At 33.8% G+C, this 21,713-nt stretch overlaps 1 protein-coding gene across 6 annotated transcripts in view; it reads right to left on the bottom strand.

Moving 5' to 3' along the window:
* The window catches only part of SMG7 (SMG7 nonsense mediated mRNA decay factor), a 69,912-nt gene that overhangs the window by 25,558 nt on the left and 22,641 nt on the right, over positions 1–21,713 (bottom strand). For 4 of the 6 annotated variants that reach the window (XM_012729051.1, XM_012729052.1, XM_004688554.2 and 1 more), the window contains exons 2-7: positions 19,692–19,830; positions 10,959–10,990; positions 9,020–9,137; positions 7,171–7,303; positions 1,644–1,815; positions 439–510 (exon numbers count right to left, since the gene is read on the bottom strand). In XM_012729051.1, the coding sequence (XP_012584505.1) occupies positions 439–510; positions 1,644–1,815; positions 7,171–7,303; positions 9,020–9,137; positions 10,959–10,990; positions 19,692–19,807 (643 nt within the window). In that variant the 5' untranslated portion in view covers positions 19,808–19,830. The remainder of the gene's footprint in view (positions 1–438; positions 511–1,643; positions 1,816–7,170; positions 7,304–9,019; positions 9,138–10,958; positions 10,991–19,691; positions 19,831–21,713) is intronic. The other 2 variants (XM_004688555.2, XM_012729053.1) reach the window with 1 other exon arrangement.

Here is a 21,713-nt window from a genome sequence, read left to right as displayed (position 1 = left end):
CTCAAATTTTTGGCTAACAAAAATAACATTATCACCAAATATCTGCCATAATTCAGTTTAAAAAAATTACTGCTAATTCAGATTTGAGATCATCAAAAGGCAAAAACACTATCTTTTGGGTAGTAAGAGTTAATTTTTCTGGAGAAAATGGTATTATTAAAAAGAGGTAATTATTCTTTAAGCAATTAATGATGCCAGAGTTGTTGAAATGGTTTTAGATCCTATTCAAGACATCCTACTTATACTGCTTTACTGACAAAATAATCTTTAAAATCTTTTATTTCTGGTTATATAGGATGCACATTAAAGAAAAGCATAATAACAAAACTCAGGATTGTTTGCTTTCATAAAACTTAAAGATGGAGTCTTGAGAGTTACTTTCCATCTTGTTATAATGAATAAAGTGTCACATTCAACCAACATGTGAGGCCCACTCACCATTGGAGGGGACAAGCTGAGCTGCATGCCTATAGTAGGACTCTGCCTGGCTGGTCTGGTTTCTGTATCGAGCTGAGAGGGAGAAAAAAGAAAACTCAGATTAGAAACAAAGAAACAAAATGATATGGTATATGGTAATATATCCAAAACAGCTAGTTTTAAAAATCTAAAAATAATAAACACCCATTAATTTAAGATCGTTAAAGACAGAAATACTTTAAAACAAATTAACTATAGGATTATGTGTAAAGTGTCCATCTGGCCTTTCCTATGTGGGACACTCAGCATGTAACCAATTTTAAAGCTTACCTAGCCCCCAATTTCAGGTCCTCCAGTGTCATGCATCACCAGCTCTCACTATGGACTATGCTGGTGACCTGGAGCCGGCCCACAACAAGGGGTGAGTTATATGGCACTTCAAAACAAAACAAAACAAAACACACTATACAATATGATCTGAGAACTATGTATTTCTTCAACAGTTTGTAAAATGATTTTGAAAAATGCCTCATATCTATTATAATATTAATTATAATACATTGCAAGCAAAATAGCCTAATACACTATTCACTGAATTATTCCAGAGTTTAGTGCTTACTCTGATGTGACTCCTCATAGAGGCAATAATTTATGACATTCGGACACCTAAAATCTAACTTTAAGCACTAATGTTCTCTTATTATTTGAGGGCAGTTGAAACATAATCCTATAGTTATTTTGTTTTACAACCTTTTTAGGTCGTCTTAAGGGAATGAACAAGAAAGTTATATAACATTCCAAGATAAAATATATAAAATGGAAATGCAAATTTGATTGTAAAATAGAAACAAATTTGAGCCTTTAATGACTGGCAGGAAGGAAAGAAGGCAATCTAGTTTCAGAAGTACTTTACAAAGCACATAATTCTTAAGGAATATAGACCTTTAATTTAAAAAATACCAAGGCACCACTTGGAAAAATTTAGCTTTGATTACAGTTCTATTAATTATCTACATCTGCACATTTTGAATAGGAAATCCACTTCCTTTAAGATCCTTTGCCAATTCTAGCATATTAAGAAATTCTAAGTTGCTTAAAATATATTTTATAGTTCTGACGACCTAAATTTTGTGTGCATGCTCAGTTTTAAGGGGAAAAAAATCCTTCTATGACTATTGCTGAGAAAAATGGAATGTATTATGAATTCCTTCACACCAAAAGCTCACCGATGTCTCCTAGATGGACGAGGCAGTGCTGGCAGATGTAGGAACAGGAGCTAGACTGTGGCTTCACTATGGCGCTGGTATGCGTCTGTTTATTGCTGATAATTCCCAACTGGGAAGACTTCACACGGCATGGTAAATCTACATTAAACACTGTACACAGTTCTTGTAATAACTAAAAGGAAACATGAACAAGATTTAGTATGAAGTCAGAACTGGTAAGGCAGAAATGCTCTACCAGAAAAGCTTGTATAAGTTAACATAAACCTATTACCAGACCCTGCTGACTATATAGGGGAAATATGTGGTGCTCTTCCATAGGATAACCAGCATAATTCATTACAAGCCGCATCTTTTCTTAAAAGTTTTAGAGCAAACTAGGATGTACATCTAAAAGGAACAGTATTTTAAAGCAAGGAATTATCTGATGAGGGTATTTAGACACATTTAGCAAGCCAAGAACAGCAAGAAACTCCATGAAATCACAATCTACTTATTTTCTTAGGAACACCTTAAAACTATTAAAGGTTGGTAGGTATGTACATCTGACTAAAGTGCTAGCCAAAAGACCCACACTTTAGAACTTTCTTGAAGTTTATTTCTTAAGCCTTGTATCATTTCACCTAATTGTATACAAAGCAAATCTCATGGTATTACTGAACTGGAGGGATTGAATTTGCACTTAGGTGGCTGCTGCTATCTTCACAGTTCTGCACTTTAACCTGTTGCACCACCAGGGCTCTCCTCTATAGTCTTAACAGTAGGAAATAATCTCCCTTCTGTCAGAGCTAATGCCACTCTGCCTGAGCATATAACTTCATTCTTTTGCTTCCTGCCTATCACCCCTCTCATTTTTATCTATTTTCAATGATATATTTTTACTGTGCCCTATAAATAACTAGTGTCACCTAGAAAAAGCAAACAAGAACTAAAAGAAAAATATCTAACAGTGTACACAAAACCAAACTCTCTCTTGACACTACATTCCCCATCTAGCAACCTTCTATTGTCTCTTCCCTTACTCTGACCAACTCCCACAAAGGAGTCCATATATGCTGGATCTGCTTTTTTCAATTCCTTAATCCAGCATATCTGGCTTCAACAAACTTCTAGCAATCTACCACCCACTACCACTATTAAAACTGTTGTAAATATAGTAACTGATTATCTAAGACCTAAACACAATGGATATTTTTCAGTTATCTATGGAACTCTGCTGCATTTAAAACAGCTGATCTTATAGTTAATCACTGGGCTTGTTCTCATACTACATCATTCCTTTTAAGTCTTCTCCATTCAAAGGCTTTTGTCTTCTCACCTTGCTACCCAGTGTTTCATTACTCCATCTCCCACCACTGTTCTTCACATTCTATCATCATTCATTTATATATTTACTTAAATTACAGCCAAATTTTGGTTACTTTATCAGACATCATGGGCTGCAACAAAGATACAGAGATGATTAAAATATGCGGCCTTAAAAGGCTTACAGATAAATGATCAAGTCAGGTAACACAAGGTAGGGGGCACAAAAGGAAAAAGATGGAGGGCAGTAGCAGAGAGATATAAAACATGATAGGTAGCTTATGTCATAAATGTTCTACATTTACAATAAACTTCATTCCCAGATTATTTACTGTATCTGCTGCCTTTATCTTTGTGATATTCTAATAACAACACAGCATAACAGGTTAAAAGTTTTTCATTTTTTTCAGATGAGGATATGAAAGCAACAGAAATATCAAGTGATTTGACTAACGTTACAGAATTAGAAACATTTTGATTCTATCACTGGTCAACATGTGCAGAATTTAAATACAAAGTAAGACACCCTGAGGACCCATTTCTGAAAAATCTGAAATGTCCACACCTTTCTCCTCAGATAAAAAACACCTAAATAGCTGTATATAAATTCTATGCACCCATTCTCACTAAGCATCAGAATTATCTACTTCATCTTTACTTAGGCCTGAACATTTGTAAAGGCAAGATTTTGCCAATATTAAATTGGCAAAAAAGTGAAAGCCTATGTAATTAAGAAATATAGAAGGAAAGAAGTAGAGTAAAAGAACCAAATAAAATGGGAGGGGGGAGAAAAAAATAATGACTGAAAGGTGGCACTAAGAAAGACACATGACAGAGGATAATGAATTGAGCTCAGTAGCTATTGAAAGAACATAGTGGACAACTAGACAAGGCTGAATATCTACCAAGAAGAAAAAGAACGTATTCACAAAAAAGAAATCAAATATGGCTGGAACATCAAGTATAATGTTTTACAGTAAAATGTTTGCCTGAACAGAGGATTTGTGGTGGACACATCAGAAAAGTTCTTGGTGGCACAAAGATCCTTGGGAAAAGAGCTCTAGTTGGTTTAGACGTCAACAAGGTGAAACTAAAGAATAGAAACAGATGTTTCCTAAATAGAAAAAAACTGTACTGACAATCATTCTGTGAAAATGATTATTTCAGTACTCTTTAACTCTTCACTCTATGCTAAGAATGGAGATCTAATTGTGAAAGTATAGAAATAACACCTTTTGGTAGACTACATATAAACAAAGATAATGCTTTCTTTTTGTCCCTCGTTTTCTTAAAATAAGGACTACTGGTATGTTCTTAAAAAACAACAACAACAACAACACTATGGCAAACTATTACCTCTAGGCTCTGGGGTGAGGCACCAGCCTTATTTAAATGCCCAATACAATGAAAATCAAGAACTCAAGACTATCTTCACAGAACACAGCCAAAAACATTCGATTTTTATTATTCACCTTCTCTTAAATTGTTTTTACCAATACCATGGGTTCTTAATAAAAATGAGTTTTGCTTCCTTGCAGATTTTGCTTGAAGTATCTATGTCCAATTAAACTCTTGGAAATTTGTACAGTTCCATTTACATTATAACTATTATAAAACTGAAGAAAAGGTGGATGCTTTCCTTCTGTCTCTGCCAGGTGTATCAAAAGTCCCTATCCCGAACTCGTTATGCTCACAGTTACAGCTTCCTTTGGCTGAGGGAAGGGACAGAGTCAGAAATGAATCTGAATCAGAAATGGATGTGGAGTTTTAAAACTGGACCATGTTTTAGAAAGCTACAAGTAACCAGGATATTATAGAAATATATCTAAGATGTTATATGAAAACTTGAGATTCAACAAAGCAGAGTTGAATCAGAGATGAGGGGAAGGAAGATTCATTTTTGTTATGTCCCACGGAACTGAGGTGGTTAACTAACATATAACCAAGCTATATGCTAACATATAGTCAAACTTCTACATAATTTTATACCATGATTTTCTACTAATAACACAATTTTCATAATCTTAAAAAACATAATTTAGAATGTTTTCATATCTTCATTTTACAATTATTATTCTTTTGTATGATATAGGGATTGTTTTCAGATTTTAAGATTTGCATTCTAATTATCAACTTGTTCCTTTATAATTATTGTCGTCACTTAAGAATCAGCTATAAGAAAACACATTACAAAAAAATCCAAACTAATACCTGTATTTCAAAAAATTTTAAATCAAAATTTTAAAGGAAAAACTATTTTCTATTAATCAAATGTGAATTATTCACTGTATTATTAATTTTACTTTCATTGGAAATACATTAACACTGTAAGTGTATATAAAGGTGGAAACTTGCAAACACTAATCAAGTATCAAAATATAAATGATGACCTTTTGGGAAAGCAATGTGTATTAAAATTTCACTCATCTATCATATCTTTGTTTATCACTAATTGAAGAATTAGCACTCAGGAAATAATCCTGTATTAGAGAAAATGCTTTACACATAAAAAAGCCATCAAACTATCTAAGGGATACAGGAAAAAACATATTTATAAAGTGTCCGGAAGAATGGGTGTATACAACTATGCACTAAGATATAAAAACACTAGGGAGGATAATATTAAAGTGGTAATTTATTTTGAATTGAGAAGATTAAGGAAAAATTATTTTGCATAATTTTGAAATTTCTTGGAAAGAGTATACATTGTTTTTATAATCAGGACAAAAAAACTACCAATGTATCCATCTCTTCATACAGACTGGATATTTTATTGCACTGAAGGTAAAGGTTGTCTCATTTCTCTCCATACCTTCAGTATCTAGTACTGCGCTTTACAAATAGCTGGCTTCAGTTACTTAACAGAATGCATTAATCTTTAACATATGCTTTAAGGACTAGTTAGTAGCACACTGCAATCCTTTTCTCCAGAGGAATCAATTTCTATTGCTATAAGTTAGTATTCAATTTGAAAATCAATTCTGAGATAAGAACCATACTTGTGGGGCATCCTTGGTGGCACAGGGATTTAAGCATTATCAAGCCAGCACCAGCCACTGCAACACAAGTCCGATCCCCAGCCAGGTAGCTGATCCACAAGACACAACAGACCTCTTTTGTTTTGCATATTGCTGCCCTCAGCAGTGTTATTTCAGTACATCTACATGTTTTGCTCACCACTGTATCTGGGAATCCTCTCATCCCCCATAACTCTGGCCTGTACCCAGTTCTTGTATGCATAAATAAATAAATTAAAAAAAAAAAAAAAGGCTGGATAGTTCTTTGATGACATCTGGTCAGTTGGGACTGGAAGGCTCAGAAGAGTTCATTTAAAAAAAAAAAAAAGAACCATACTTGAATTCTCTTAATTATGAGCTACAATGAATACTTTAATCCAAGTAAACCAAATTCCTTCTGTAAGTTTGGTATCTAAAATGGCATCTTCCAACAGGCTTATTGTAAGTCAAAGAAATGACAAAACCAAAGTGGAGATCAAACACAGGAATTGTCAAGGATCAGCAGAGATTGAACTGGTCAATGATTTCTTCCAATGCAAGATCTCTGAAACCTTGTCATTTTAAGACAAGTATTTAATGTATGAACATTTTATCAATTATTAATGTTACAAGTGGATGACATCGAGTTTTCTAAAGGTCTCTGCTTTATTCTTTCTACCTTGCCTGATTTGGAAGCTGTTTCAAGATGGAACTAAGGAAAAGGAAAAGTCTCTGAAGATGATGAATAATATATTATTACTCAAATTGAAGCAAAGCTTATTTCATTTCATAGTTTAATAGCATCTGAAATTCAAATTCTACTGTATTTGTACTGTACTTGACATTAAATTTTGACTATTTCTTATGTAGCATGACATAGCTTTTACTTTCCTAATGATTATACCCATACCCATAAATTCTTGCTCTGTCAGAACTTATAACTGACTACTGCTGTTTTACTAAGGCACTGCTCTCATTATTATTTTTCTATTCAACCAATGATACCACCAATCTTTAGACCAACACATCATTTTTAAAGAGCAGTGTCTTTGTTGTTTAAAGGTTTATGGTAAACAATCCGGGACATTTTTAATCATTGAGATTATGCATGACCAACTCCTGGATGACCCATTTGGTGGCTACATATAGTGCTTAGATGAGCAAGATAGTTACAAATAGAATATTCAACATTAAATTGAGGAAAACTGGTTATGCAATACAGAACTTACCTGAGTATAGAAGCCACTAGCTGCCTCTAGGAACAGAGAAAGGTTTGCCTGAACTTCACTCCGATTCGGGTTTGCTCGATTCTTTGCCTGGCCTTGTAGTGTTGTGATCTGATTCTTAAAGGCATGATTCCAGCTGAAAACAAAATGTAATTCTATTTGGTATAGCAGTGACTCACTGGGCAGACACTGGTCCCCCTGAGAACAAGAAAGAACTGTTTGTTATAACACACTAGACAGTAAACTTGCATTAAAGCTACTCACTTAAATAACTTTTTGCTCTCCTTTGAACAAGACTAGACATGCAGTAGAATCCAACCAACCTTAGTAGACACTTACCAAATGTTCGAATAATCAGACTGTGGCTTCAGCTACTTATCTTTTAGAGTTACTAGAGTTAGAACCTATTTAGGAATCCCAGCATAAATTCAGAACTATAGTGGTAGACCTAAGTAAAAGTGAACTATTAGTAAATTTCCATACATTTTGTAAAAAAAAATCACTTTACTCTGTCAAATGACATGTATGGAGTGGGGAGGGAGTATTCTGTAAATATTAGAGCCATATTTCTAATTTCCCTAAAGTCTATACCTCCCCAGCAACCAGCTCTATTTCCTTTTAATAGTTTATTTCTCTAGGGGTTAATATTTTCTTTAGAGCATGAAATATAAACTCATTTTTGACATTTCAATTTTGGCTATTTAAAACAGAAACAACACAATGCGAAATATGGCACGCTAAAAATCGTGTCATTTTATCAAAAAAATACCTTCCATTTATTAAGTTGTAATAAGAATCATTTTATCTTCAATGTACAGAAAAAAACACTTCCTAATTGGAAAGTGTAGGTAAAAAAAAAACTCTCCAAAACAAAAGCAGTATGAAGGAAAGATGTTACTATCTTGATAAAAGGAAGCTAAAACAGAGGCTTAAAACCTATCTGGAAAGTACCTAATTCTTTATCAATGTCAGTTTTTGAGGCTTTAGAACACAGGTTTTTAAAGATTTTTGAGGGCAATCATTCCCTCAGCATTTTTGACATCTTACCCAGGATACCAATGTCATAAACATGGATTTTGAATAATTGTAAAAAAGTTCTATTACTAGATTTCCTAGTAACTACAAAAGGTATGTACAGAAGATAGGAAAAATTAATCTTTACCAAAACTTAAGGGAATGGGCATCACTTAGTAGAATGTTCTTAGCTGATTTTAAAATTTCCCATCAGGATACTGTTCTATTTCAGTTTATAAGGCAAGGTCTTCCATGAAAGTAATTTACTCACTTGGGAATCTGGTCATCTGCCATTTCACCCCTCATAGAAAGAACGAGTGGAATAGCCTAAATATACAAAATCTTCCTTTAGTCTGATGGTGGGGGAAGAGGAGAAGTGAGGGGAGGAGGTGGGGAAGGAGGAAAGGAATACCTATTAATTTAACTTAAAGGAAGAACTTTCCTTACAGTACAAACATTTTCTTTCAGGAGAAATTTAGAATCACATTCACCTGCTAAAACCTGCTCCTGGAATTATCTTTAAATTATAATTAAATGTAGCACTGAATACAACACAGAATATAATTTAGTGCTTGAAATATATGTATATGCATATATATGTATATATTTGCTTTTTATGTCTTAAAATTCAACTCTAAACATTTCTGCGCTTAATACCTAAAACTAAACCAGTGGTCAAATACTGCTTTTAAAAAAAATCCTTAGTACGAGAATTTCATTTATTTTTGCCCTTGAAAACGTTGGTGATTATCAGTTAAAAATGAAATTCTTCTTCTCTACTCTACACCTTGGTGAGAATTCTTGGTCTTAGAGGGATATCCCAAGTGATAATACTTACAGATCCTGTTCTACTTTCTTGTCTAAAGCGTACTCCAAATCTGTAACTAGCATTTTCTGGTACAGGTCCTGCAGAGCCTGCCTGGACGTCCAGACCTCAGCTGGACCCAGCTTAGAATCTGAATAACAAAACAAAAAGCAGAACAGCAGATAGATAAACTGACAGTTAAGGTCATTGTATCATATAAGTGAATCCTTTCCTCTTTAGTCCCCAAAGCCAAAGCCTGCTTTAAGTTCATACTATACATTATGGCAAACTTTTATATTATTACATTTCAAATAACTTTTACCTTTCAGTAAATGACTAAATCTGATTTAAAATGCTTCTGTATTTGTCTTTGAGCTTTGAAATAATATCATGAAATGTAAAAGGCTAAAAAAACCAAATGGCTTCCTCTTTGCTTTTCATTTGGATTTCTATGTATGCTTTTCATAGGAAGTCACCCCACTTGAAATGATAAGACTGCCAAATTGGGCTGTTTATTCTTATTACTATACTGCTTTGTCCAAAGCAGCCCTTCTTTCTTTTGAATAATTCTTGTAATTGTTTGTATAGAATCCTCGTATCAGCTCACAGTCCAGGAGCTATTTGGACTTCCCATGTATGTCAACTCAATAAAGCCATTGACAGTGAGTGTTCTTTGATTGATAAGCAAACTGCTTTGCACATATTTCTATGATTAATCCATATCTGTCATTTAATGTAGATGAGGACTGATTAAATTGCTCAAGAGGCCAAATGAGAGACTGGTGCAAGATGAAATCAGGCTGTGACTATATGTAATACCAATTGGGGCCATATAACCTGGCAAAGCCCTTCAGGCACATTAGCCTTCCCAATTACTAGACTCCTGAGTGCAGTATCTGACAGTGAGCTGCTTCACTAGAAGAACTTAATAATGGTCTTTTCAATAAATATTTCCAAGTGCGGGCGAGGCATTTCACTGTTTCTTAATAGCATAATGGTCACTCCTCTCTACATCTTCTATTAGTATCTGTAACTACTATCATCCTACTCTGCAAACAGAACCTCTTGGACAGATGAGTGAATCCTCACAAGTGTTTGCTAACTACTAAGAATAAGGGCTAGTATCAGCCTTCCTGGTTCCTTAATTAATCTTTCAATGAGTAAACAGATTTAGGACTGACTGCAAGGGATCATTAATCCTGATCTATCACTTAAATGGGCATATTTAAAATCTTTGTTAACATTTCTGAGCAGTAGCATGATCAATCCCCCATAAGTCAAAAACTTTAAGCTTACTTAATCAAGAGTGTTTAATACATAAAGAAAAGGTATAAAGCAGAGAGCTTGACATTATTCCATGTACAATTTCTGTCACACAATTTCACATTTTAATGCCAACACAAGAGCAGATTACAGTAAGTTACTTAGCAATTCTTGGACCATTAGTCTATAATTCTGGAGTTGGAAAATTCATCAAAGCACGCTACTTTACTAACCTCAGTCTAAATCTTAAAGGGCATGATTTCCACAAAGCTTAACTTTTTTATGAATTACACTATAAAATTACATTCCTCCAATATTAGAATGAGAGTCATTATCACCTATCTCTTTCCCATCTAGGGCAGCACATGCTGTTATAGAAACCATACTTATCACTGCACAGTTACTGCCATACAGTTCCTAGTTTTTAGTTGAATCCTTTCCTTTTATTCACCAAATTCAGATATTCCTTCATTGATAATTATAAAAATTAAATAATTATATATATTCAAGTAAGCAATAGTCATTTCAATGAAAATTCTTGACAAGTCACTTAAGAATTCAAAGTATAAAAATAACAAACATTTAAAGCAAACAGTTAAGTTTTCATTTTGGCAACTAGAACAGTGCTACACATAGTATAGGAAAGATAACTTTCCCTCAAATTCATGGTTTAAAGCAAGTTGTGAAAAACAAACCAGCCAGAGAATACCTGTCATATCAGCCTTCAGGACTTCTGCCTGCCTAAAAAAGGGGGAAAAAGAACAGCAGTTAGAAACAAACTAGATCTAGCCAATATTAACACACTAAAAGTTAACAGTTAAATAAGATTATCTACTAAAATAAGAACATATACCAGCTTTCTGTGGTACTGCAACTAGTGTCCATAACTAAACACCCAGGGTAACATTAGCTACTGGAAAACTGATACCATTACTTAAAAAGTTTACCCAGTCATGACCTCTTCTGCCTAGCAGAACAATTTCTTGCTATTTCCTTCCAAATCTGTTATATTAGGTAAGAGTCAATGATACCCATTAAATAAAAATTCCTCGTTAATACAGCTAGGAAATATTTTTTCTCAATTCTCAACTCACTACCATTAGAACTACTTCAAATCTCTACTCTCCTCAAGTAGTTGATTTCTATTCCCTTCCGCAGTTCCAACCTTTTCAGCAAAAGATAGTCCTATACCTCTGCCCTATACCCCTGGTTATTACATACTACTTTCACACAGCCCTCTTCTTGATTAAAGCACTCAAAGGTATTGCACTTTTATTTAGGGCCAATAACATTTCACTTAGGTTGTTTTTTCTATCCTTTCACTTTTTTTTTCCTTAAGATTTATTTGGTTATGCATACAGAACTGGGTACAGGCCAGAGGTGCAGGGGGTGGAGGTGATGAGAGGATTCACTAGACACAGAACGGGGAGCAGGAGCAAAACAGGCAGATCGACAAAGTACACTGCTGAGGGGAGCAGCGAGTGGATGAATCAGGAGAGGTCTGCCACACCATGTGGATCACCTCCAAGGCCGGGGATTGAACTCCTGCTGCAGTGGCTGTGGGACAGCTTCACAGTGCTGTGCTTTAACCTGTTGCACCACCAGGGAGACCACCTTTCACTCTTTAATTATTCCTCCCCTTTTTCAAAAATTCTGAAATTTTCCTCGCTATTGGATCCTTTCTTCTCTTCAATATTTAAAGATGCCCAAGTCTCTCATAGATTTTACTGTCTCTGTCCTACATTCTCTTCTGCTTTCTTCTTTAGCTTCCACATTCTTCTAAGAGTTACCTGTCTATAAGTTAATTCATGACCCACCTTCATTCATCATCTCTAATGTCTCATGGCTTTCTAGTCATATAAGATAGAAGCCTGGAAACCACCCATGACAGCTTTCCCCCAAATCCTTGATAGCTATCAATCCCAGAGAATTTTACCCACTAAATATAGCTTGAATCTGTTGATTTCCCTTTACCTTCTTTTTAGCCACTCTCATTCAGTTTATGAGTATCCCTTGCCTGAGCTACAGCAGAGCCAAGCTGTTTTTTCCAATTCACTTTTGCCCTCATTTTCATTCTGTTCTTGCCACTGCTGTCAGAGGGATACTTCAAAAAGTAAAACTGGCCTTACTAATTGCCCTTACATACACTTCAATGATTTCTTACTCTTTCAGGTAAACAAAACAAAAATAACTTTATTACAGTGTCCTACAAAGTGCTCTGCACTCTACTTCTACCACTGTCTCTTATTTCCCCCCTTGATCTGTGCTCCAGTCACTGAATTTCTGGTTTCTTCAATGTGCTCTGCTCTCTTGATATTCAGGGTCTTTGTAAAGAGTGCATTTGAGCCCCTCACTTTAGTCCCTTGTCTAGTAGATTATTCCTCCTCTATCTCAGTCAGAGACATTAAATCCTTAAGAAGCCTTAAATGAACCCTAAGATGACAAATACTCCTTTGTTTTATGTTCTCAATGCACTAGTTATTTTTTCTCTAGTGTAAATATCAAACTTTAGAAATGCTCACATTAACAACATCTATACCTTTAGCACAGCACTTGGTACATAGTGGACACTCAAAGATTTTTTAAGTGAATAAAGAAGAGAGGATGTCATTAAAATGAAGAGATTTCCACTTTTAAAAGCAAATTTTGACATAAAAGCTAGAGAATATTCAGAGATTTTAAAATTTTACTGTAAGAACATTGTTTCAGTTATGTATTCAAAACCAACTGTTAATTTCATCAAAATGTAAGAGTGAATCTTCATTTTTCTCAGCTTTTAAAAAGTTACCTTTTTTTTTTTTTAAAAAAAGGTAAGCTTTCATATATACAGGTGTTGATTTATACTATTATACACTTGAAACCTAAACAACGTTATAAACCAATGCTACTTAGTTGAAAAAGCTTCATGAAACAGAATCAAAACAGGGTGCTATAGCAGGTAGCACAAGAACCATCAGTTATTTTAACAATGCTAAATAACAACTACACTTTGACATAAAATGTAATAGCAAATCAAATTTCATTATCCATAAAGCCTATTTCACTGTTTTATGTGCTAAACTTTAGATATTAGAAAAAATATCTTCAGAAAATTGTTGGCTTTATGCCCTTAAAACTTAACATCATACAACTTAATATAGAATATCATAAGTCCTCTCTACCAATGTCACAACAACCTACTCTCCCACCCCCCACCAAAATTCTATGGGAGTATTGATTTATGAGTCTTATACTGAGAAAGTCAGGGCTAATTATACAGCTTTACTGTGTTTTCACATGTTATCTAAAAATTCTTATTCACATATACGTACAGATATATTTAGGGTCATTTATCTAAAGGCTGTTTTTCCTCATTCAAATACAAAATTTGCTTGTAAAGATGAACAAATACCATTTTGGTATGCTAACTGCTTAACAAGGATACCAATTTCCAGTAAAATTAAGATTATATTAGAGCACATAACAAGGATGCTTTACAAATAAATAATCTGCTTTTTTGTAGAATGTCAATTAGAGGAAACTATAATTCTAACAGATTCTGGAGCAGGTTTCCATTCATTTAATAAAAATTGTACTCTTTTTATACACAATATAAAGTCTGAGAAAAAAAGCAATAAAACTAAAAACTTAAGCACTGACAAAAGTGCAGAAATGTCATAAAAGTGATACAATGCAAACATTAAAGTCTTGGAATTTCAGTTCTGATCCCTCAGTATGACAAGGGAAGAGGTTCACTTGTGTGTAGAGCTCTTTCCCTGGTTATGAAAAAACACATTAATGACGAAAATATCTTGCTAAACTAAACTGATAAAAAGATGGCTAAGTGGAAAATACAACCACTCTGGGAGATAGACTATAAACAAGGTAAGCTCTGAAATATTAATTAATTTGACCATAGTCACATAGTAATTAAGTGTAATTAAGTACAAACTAAGTGCTTTCTGATTCCACAGTGCAAGTTATTTCTATTTCTTTCACACTGGCATAAAAAAAAAATTTATGACATAAAAAGCTAATATAGATTTATCTAGGTTCAGTTTTATACTCTGTCAATTAAACACTAACATTTAAAGTTAATTGCCTAAATTAAAAGATATGTTCATAGCAGGAAATAAATCATATCTGAGATTTTTATCAAAAAGACCGTAAGAAGTTAATTTCATACTCTAGTGCAGTTGTCAGTCTATGGGTAAAATTCCCTCCTTCATTCTAGATCTACTTCTTAAATTAAATTTTACTGGATGGAATACAGTCATGCCAACTCTTTTAGGTATTGTCTATGGAAGCTTTCTGCAGAGCTGGGGAGTTGAGACAACTATCTGGTCCATCAAATCTGAAATATTTACCACCTGGCCCCTATATAGAAAAAGTTTGCCTCTCCTGCTCTAGCAATACTTTATACAAAAAAAAAAAAAAAAAAAAAAAGAAAGAAAAGAAAAAGAAAAGTAAAATGTCTATGTTCCCAAATAAATAGTAAATAAATAGTTTACCCATATGTGGAATCATCAATAATTGTTTCCTCAGAGTAAAGATGAATTTTTGTAGTTACTACCACAATCTTGGCACAGACTGTTATAAAACAGTCTCATATAATTGGGAAAGTTAGTACTTGTAGGTCATTCCATACTTTTGATGGAATTAGTTCGTAAACTGATTAAAACATGGCTAGGTTTATATATTATTATCCACTAACTCTTACCTTTTTTTTTTTTTTTTTTTTACTCTTACCTTTTTTTAAAAAAAATATTTATTTATGCTCACAGAACTGGGGTACAGGCTAGAGGTGTGGTGGGTGAAAGGATTCACCTGAGACAGAGTGGGGAGCAAAACAGGCAGATTGACAAAGTACATGTAAATTCTATTTCACAGTACATGAGCTCATCCTTTCTTCACTGTATCCAAAACACCCATTTAGACAGGGGAAAGGGTTAAACTAAGAATTATTATCTCACAAGAGGAATCCCTATCCCCTAAACTCTCAAACAATGAGTTTTCATTTTTTAAGTGTATAATATGTAAGAAATCAAATCAATAGACAAGCGATCTGAGATTGCCTTCATAAAGATTAGTGCAAGTTGACTACTTCATCTTACAAAGGAAAAAATATTACATCTTCACTGAACATAATAGATGTGTTAAAGATTAATTACAGCTTATAGCCAGTACTTGGATAGAGATAAAATTTTTTAAATGATTTCTCTTGGTAGAAGGTATAGCAACATGAGTTCTTTTTTTTGCTGGTTTTAAGTGACAGAATTAATAGAATGAACCAAAAACCTAAGATTTAAAATCTTCCTGCCTACAGTAGTAAACGAGCCCTATAAAACAGTTATGAAATATAAAGATTTCAAAATATTAAATATATTGTCTCAAGTCTTAATAAGAGGAATAAAGCACTTCTATCAAGCAATTAAAAAAAGAAAATCTCATTAGGAGGTTGAATAAAATCTGAAATATTCAATGATAATAAGTATGCTGAAAGTTAATCTAACCTTGGAGAACATAATCATCAAGATTTATAAATATATTTAATGCATTCTAATGCATTAGGTACTATGAGAGTTTTTACTATATATAGCACTGGTATTGACTGACACTGTCCTAAGGCCTTTACATAAAGAAATCATTTAATCTACACTGCATACGATTAGGTCTCAGCTTTATAGCTAAGTAAACCCAAGGAGACACAGATTAAGTAACACATGAGTAAGCACTAGTTTAGATCCAGAGGTTAACTCCCAATTGCCATATTATAGTTCTTTTATATAAGGTTGTAAGAAAATAAAATCTGGTATGTGTAATTAAAATAGCCCATAAAAATAAGCTATTCCAAAACTTAAATTTTTATAATTTTTAAATAATGTCACTATAGAGGGAAAAATACCTGAAATAGTTATCTCCTCTAACAAGTATCTGGATCACACATAATGTGTGTAACAATGAAAAATAATGTATGATAATGTCTGTTAAGATTTACTGTTAAGAATACAAGGTATTGCCAAGTTCTCCTATGAGTACTATGAAGGAATATAAACCAATACATTCTAAATTCTCAGCTGCTAAGGAAAAGTGAACCAGCACCTTTCTTTTATTCGGAGGCAAAGCAAAAGGATTTCTTTTTATTTCAAGTTAATTTGTTTACTCACTTCCATAGAGTGCTACGGAGTTACTGGAATAATAATTTATGATTTTTTTTTTTATTTATGCACACAAGAACTGGGGTACAGCCTAGAAGTGGGATTAATCAATTATAAACATAATAACTTAATCATAATTATGCATGTTAAATAACAAGCCAGACACTATAAGATATATAACACTCTTGCTCTCTCTCTTCAAGATCACCACCAAGACATACTCAAGAAATTTTAAAAAATCAAATTTTTCTGCTAGTGAATTTCACATAGACCATCTAGGGAAGATGTTGCTCCTAAAGGAGCTTTCCTCAAGGAAAGCATTTCACAGGCAGTTATACATTTTCAAGTCTCCTAATACTTCAGTGTTCTATGTTAAAATAACTCAACAATCTATGTTACTTGAAAATGTGTACCTCGTTTTAGTAAGGATCAATTCTAATTCTAGTCTGAGAATCTCAATTCAACAAACACCTGGAAGTAAAACTGGCAGAAGGAAAAAATAAGCAGGGGAAGTGAAATGATCTTTCCAGATAGTTAGCTTGGACAAGTGGGTATGAGAAAAAGTGTTAGTGTGGAAACAGGCTTTTAGAGATGAGAGTCAAGCAAGAGTAGAGATACAGAACTGGAGGGATAAGACATGAATAGTTAAAAGACTGCTGACAGTAAATGTAACTGTCCAGAAAGGAAGAAGGGTAGATTTAGCTTCCTATCGTCATTTTTAAGGGATAGATAGAAAGCCCATGAAGAATACCAACAAAGCATGAAACAGGCGCATCAGGGCAAGAAGAGTGGTTATGTTAAGTAAGGTAGAAAGGAAAAGTATTCATCAGCAATATCGGGGCAGAAGACAAGTATACAAGGACTGGAAAATGTGTTACATTAGGTGAAATAAGGACCAGTGACAGTGAAGAGAAGAGACAAAATCAAACTGCAGGGGAACAATTTGTTGAGAAACAAATTAGGGAGATGTTTAAGTCAACTCTTAAATAGGTCAAAAAAAGAAAGAAGAGGGGCATGGTTAAAGTAAAGTTGTCCCCCCCAGGAGAGATATGAGCATGCCTGGGAAGAAGCTAGGGAAAAGAAAAGATTTAAGACAGGAAAGTGAGAACAAAGCTGACAGAACATAGGTCTGCAAGGATATGAGAATGTGGATACTAAGACAGAAGGCAGGGTAGGCTTTGAAAAAGAGGGAGGATGAAATTGGGAGGGAGTCATGGGTAGACAGAAATGTGTTAAGAGAATTTTGGATGGAGGGTAGAGAGAAGTTAAGAGAATTCACAGCTACACTACTTTGATTTCATAAAGTTGGAGATCAGATAGGTGGTCTGACAGTGAGATAAACTGAACACAATACTGATTCTTCAGGACAATTACAAAATAAATAAAAAAGCAAGTATTACAAAGGCAAGAACAGAAAGAATGTAGTAAGGGCCAGTGGAAACATAAATATGGAAATGTATCAAGACACCAACAGATAAATGGGTAAAGGGCCAAACTGCTAATTCAAAAAAGGAAATACAACTACAGTTAAGTATTAAAAGATAGTTTAACTCTAGAAACATGCTAGCCTTAATGATGGTACTACTTAAGGAATTAAGGTAAAGCAGAAAGACACAAATACATATAATTTCAAAACAACATGGCAAACACAAACACTGAGACTTGTTCAGAGTACACTGAAAGAGAAGCACCAGTGGGGAGTGAAGGGAAAAGATAAGTGTTTAGGACTGTATCCCTAATTAGTAATGACTGATATCTGGTGGTAGTTCACTAAAAAATTGTTGAATTAATAAAAGGTAAAACATAAGTCAAACAAGAAGCACTCATGTCACCGAAACACTATACAGAATAAAAACAAAATTTAGATCTAAGTCTGGGTTTTCTACATTAGTAGTACTAACAGGTCTTCTTTCCAAGAAATCTCAATTTCCACATCCATAAAATAAGGATACAATCTGGCTTTCAGAGTTGCTATGAGAAATAAAAAACAAGTTACATAAAAGAACCTAAGTGATAACTCCCAAGAAGGAGTGGTAATCTGATAGCAATACAAATACTCCAACAACCATAAAGTAACTTTTGCTAATTTGGCTACTGACATAGGATCCTCTTTGAAACAGCACATCAGGTTGAAGACAACATTCCAAGGCAGAGGTAAAAAAAAAAAAATCCTAGGTCATCTACCGTGATGGAAAACTAAGTGAAAAAAGAGAAAACTGACTATCACAATGACCATAACCATAAAAAATAAAACCAGAGGTAGATACAAATGTATTGTATATATTTCTATTTTCTTTAGTTCACATCTCTCAAACATTCATATAGATTACATTAACAAGTATCTTTTAAGAACTGGACTTGGTAACACATCAAGCAAATTACAGAAATGCCACAATAACAGAACACAGACTCTAAACTCAACTATTAAATTTAATTAATGACATGACAAAAATGTGATCACTTTTGTGTTTACCAGGTCATTAGATACTTTCATATATTATTAAATCTTTAATTCTCACAACAAAGTAAATAGTAACATAAACCCATTTTAGTTGATGGGAAATGGATAGAGAATGGTTAAAAATTTTGTCCAAAGTCATACAACTAGGAGTCACAGAGCTTGATTCCAACTTGCAATCGGGTTCCAAAACTCATGAGCATTACAGTAAAGCAGGTCTTTTAGAATGGACTGGACATAATCACTGTCATGATATCAATTTCTAGGAGTGATTATCACCTCTCATTTAAAAGCCACATCTCTGAGATCAAGCATCTTTACACATTCTGTGATAACTGATGTAATGTGTTGACTAGAGAGGGCTCCTCTAGTATACTATCATATACTTATTTATAGGTATACCTCGGAGGCTTAACTGCATTCAAGTTGACATCAAACCAAAAGTTGAGGTACCTAAAATTCAAATGACCTGCTATTTATATAAACCAAAACACAAAAATTTTCATTCTAAAGAGTAATTTACAAAATGAAATTACATGGCCCTATTCTTATAAATATTCAGAAATTTCACACGTAAAAGTCCTTAAATGTACTTGAATAAACATTAAAAAAATTCCTGGACAAGATATAAATGCTCAGACATAGTAAACATATGCCAAAGTTCTCATGAAGTTACATAAAAAAAAAAATGAAATAAACTTTAAGTATTCCCCTCCCCCCAGGTTGGCTAATATTAAATGTTTCAAAAAGTCTGTTCTTCTATTAGGAGTCACAGAATAGAAATACTTTAACATACATCTCTAAAGGAATACAAACATGTAGAAATCCCTTATAATTTTTATCCTACCTAATATTACTTGATTTCAGATGCTCCTCTGATTTCAAGTTTCCGGTCCTCATCTGGGACTTAAATGAAACGTTTTCTCCCACAATGACTATCTGCAAGAACATCCAATTTCTCATAAGGTAGAATGGTTTAAGACATTCTAGACAGAGGAGAGGAGGAAAATATGAGTTAACCCACAATAACAGAGGAAACCCCCCTTTAAAGAAAATTAATCTTTAATAGAAATGATTTACTGTCAAAGGCACAGGAAAATATCAAAGCTTTCTTCCCATTTGTAGTTTCTTAAAATACACATTTTAAAATTGTTTCACATATTTCTAACAGATTCTAACTTTAGATTAAAATGCCATCCTATTCTCCCTTCTTGAGTGAAAGCTGAGTGACCTCTACATGACAGACACAGTTACCCAGCAGGGTTACGCAGTACCATGGTGAGAGAGCCCTGCAGAACACGGGGGCGGATCGCTGATCCAAACAGGACTGCTTATTGAAGGAAAACATGCAGAACAATTAAAACAAAATTATAAATAGTATGAATAATGCTTAAATTTCTAAGTTGAAAATGGCAGGTTTTTAGACCATGAACAATGATTTTGGTCACTGATATGTAACAGATGCAGTGTTAAAAACCGGTTATACAATGATGAACAAAACAAGGTCCTTCTTATGGATTTAACATATATTGTAGAAAAAGACTAGTAACGAAGGAGGTGGCAATAGAAAGTAGTAGAAAATGTGGGCTTGGGATTCACAGTGTCTGCATTCAATGGCATTAGAAGAATAAGTCAAATCATAGGAAAAACACAGCACAATTTATTAGAGGTATCAACAAAAAGACATGGATAAACTATGTTATTATTGACTACTAATAATGGTTTCCACGTATAGTTATTATGTGCCAGGTTCCATGCTAAATGTTCTATGCATGTGAACTCAAGAGAATGGGAGTTTATCAGCAATTAGTGCCTTATATCCTGACTTCCTGGGTTCAACCAAGTTTGACCACTTAGGAGTCATATAACCCCACATATGTTACTTGTCTATGTCCCAGTTTTGTTTTTTTGTTAAGGAAAGAGGAGATAACAAAAGTACCTACCTCATGAGATGTTTTGAAGATTAAATGAAGTAAAAGAAATAAAGCACTTAGGAACACTCCCTGGTAAGTAAGCCCTCAAAAATATTAGCTATTATTGTTATTATAGTTATCATTATGGATACCTATACATTATGAAATCGAATGCACACTAATCAACTTTTTAATAGAAAATAAAGTTGTTCACAAGTTTCAACTATAAAACATAAGTATTAAGAAAAATTTCAAGAGTTCAGGAGGCCTAGGTCAACTTTGTGCCCATCTTTCAAAGTTATGTGTTCAATCTCCTGTGGCTAAAGTTGTACTTTAGTGGAAAATACTGAGAGAAAATACACCATGAAAAAACTCAAGCTCCTTAGCATAGCATGTCAAGTCCCACAGTTCCCTACTTTTACCCTTTATGACCCAATGAAATCAAATCATTTTTACTTACTTGCTTTTTTTTCCTTAGCATTTGTATTCATGCTTTCATTGAACCTGAAATGCCCATCCCCTTCTCTCTTTGTCTGACTCTTATTTTAAGGTTAAGCAACCACTGTAGAGAGAACCTTGGCTTAAACAAACACTCCCCAAGGATCTTAATGCTCACTCCTATTATAGTACTACATTAAAGTTTCCTGTGTTAGAAACTATCTTATTCAATTTTGTCTAACCACTGTCAAAAAGTGTGGATCAAACTGAAAGCTGTTCAAATAAGTTAAGAGTAACTTGGACTATTTCTCAAAAGGCGAAGATCCTAAACTTCAAAGTTTCTCAAAATTCACAATAGCTTCAAAAATCTTCCAGGAAAACAATCTGAAAGGTTTCTCAGCTGACTGATAACAAGGAATAACACTTTTAACCTAAATGGTATTGAGAAAATACCATTTTACATAATTAGCGAAGTCCATGATCAATCACTTGGCTTTCTGAAATACAATTTTTCCCTC

The sequence above is a fragment of the Condylura cristata genome, unplaced genomic scaffold (assembly GCF_000260355.1).
Source record: "Condylura cristata isolate star-nosed mole 26May11 unplaced genomic scaffold, ConCri1.0 scaffold00024, whole genome shotgun sequence".
Classification (NCBI taxonomy): domain Eukaryota; kingdom Metazoa; phylum Chordata; class Mammalia; order Eulipotyphla; family Talpidae; genus Condylura; species Condylura cristata.
The sequence above is the reverse complement of the archived record's forward strand: the minus strand, read 5'-3'. Positions and strand labels throughout refer to the sequence as shown.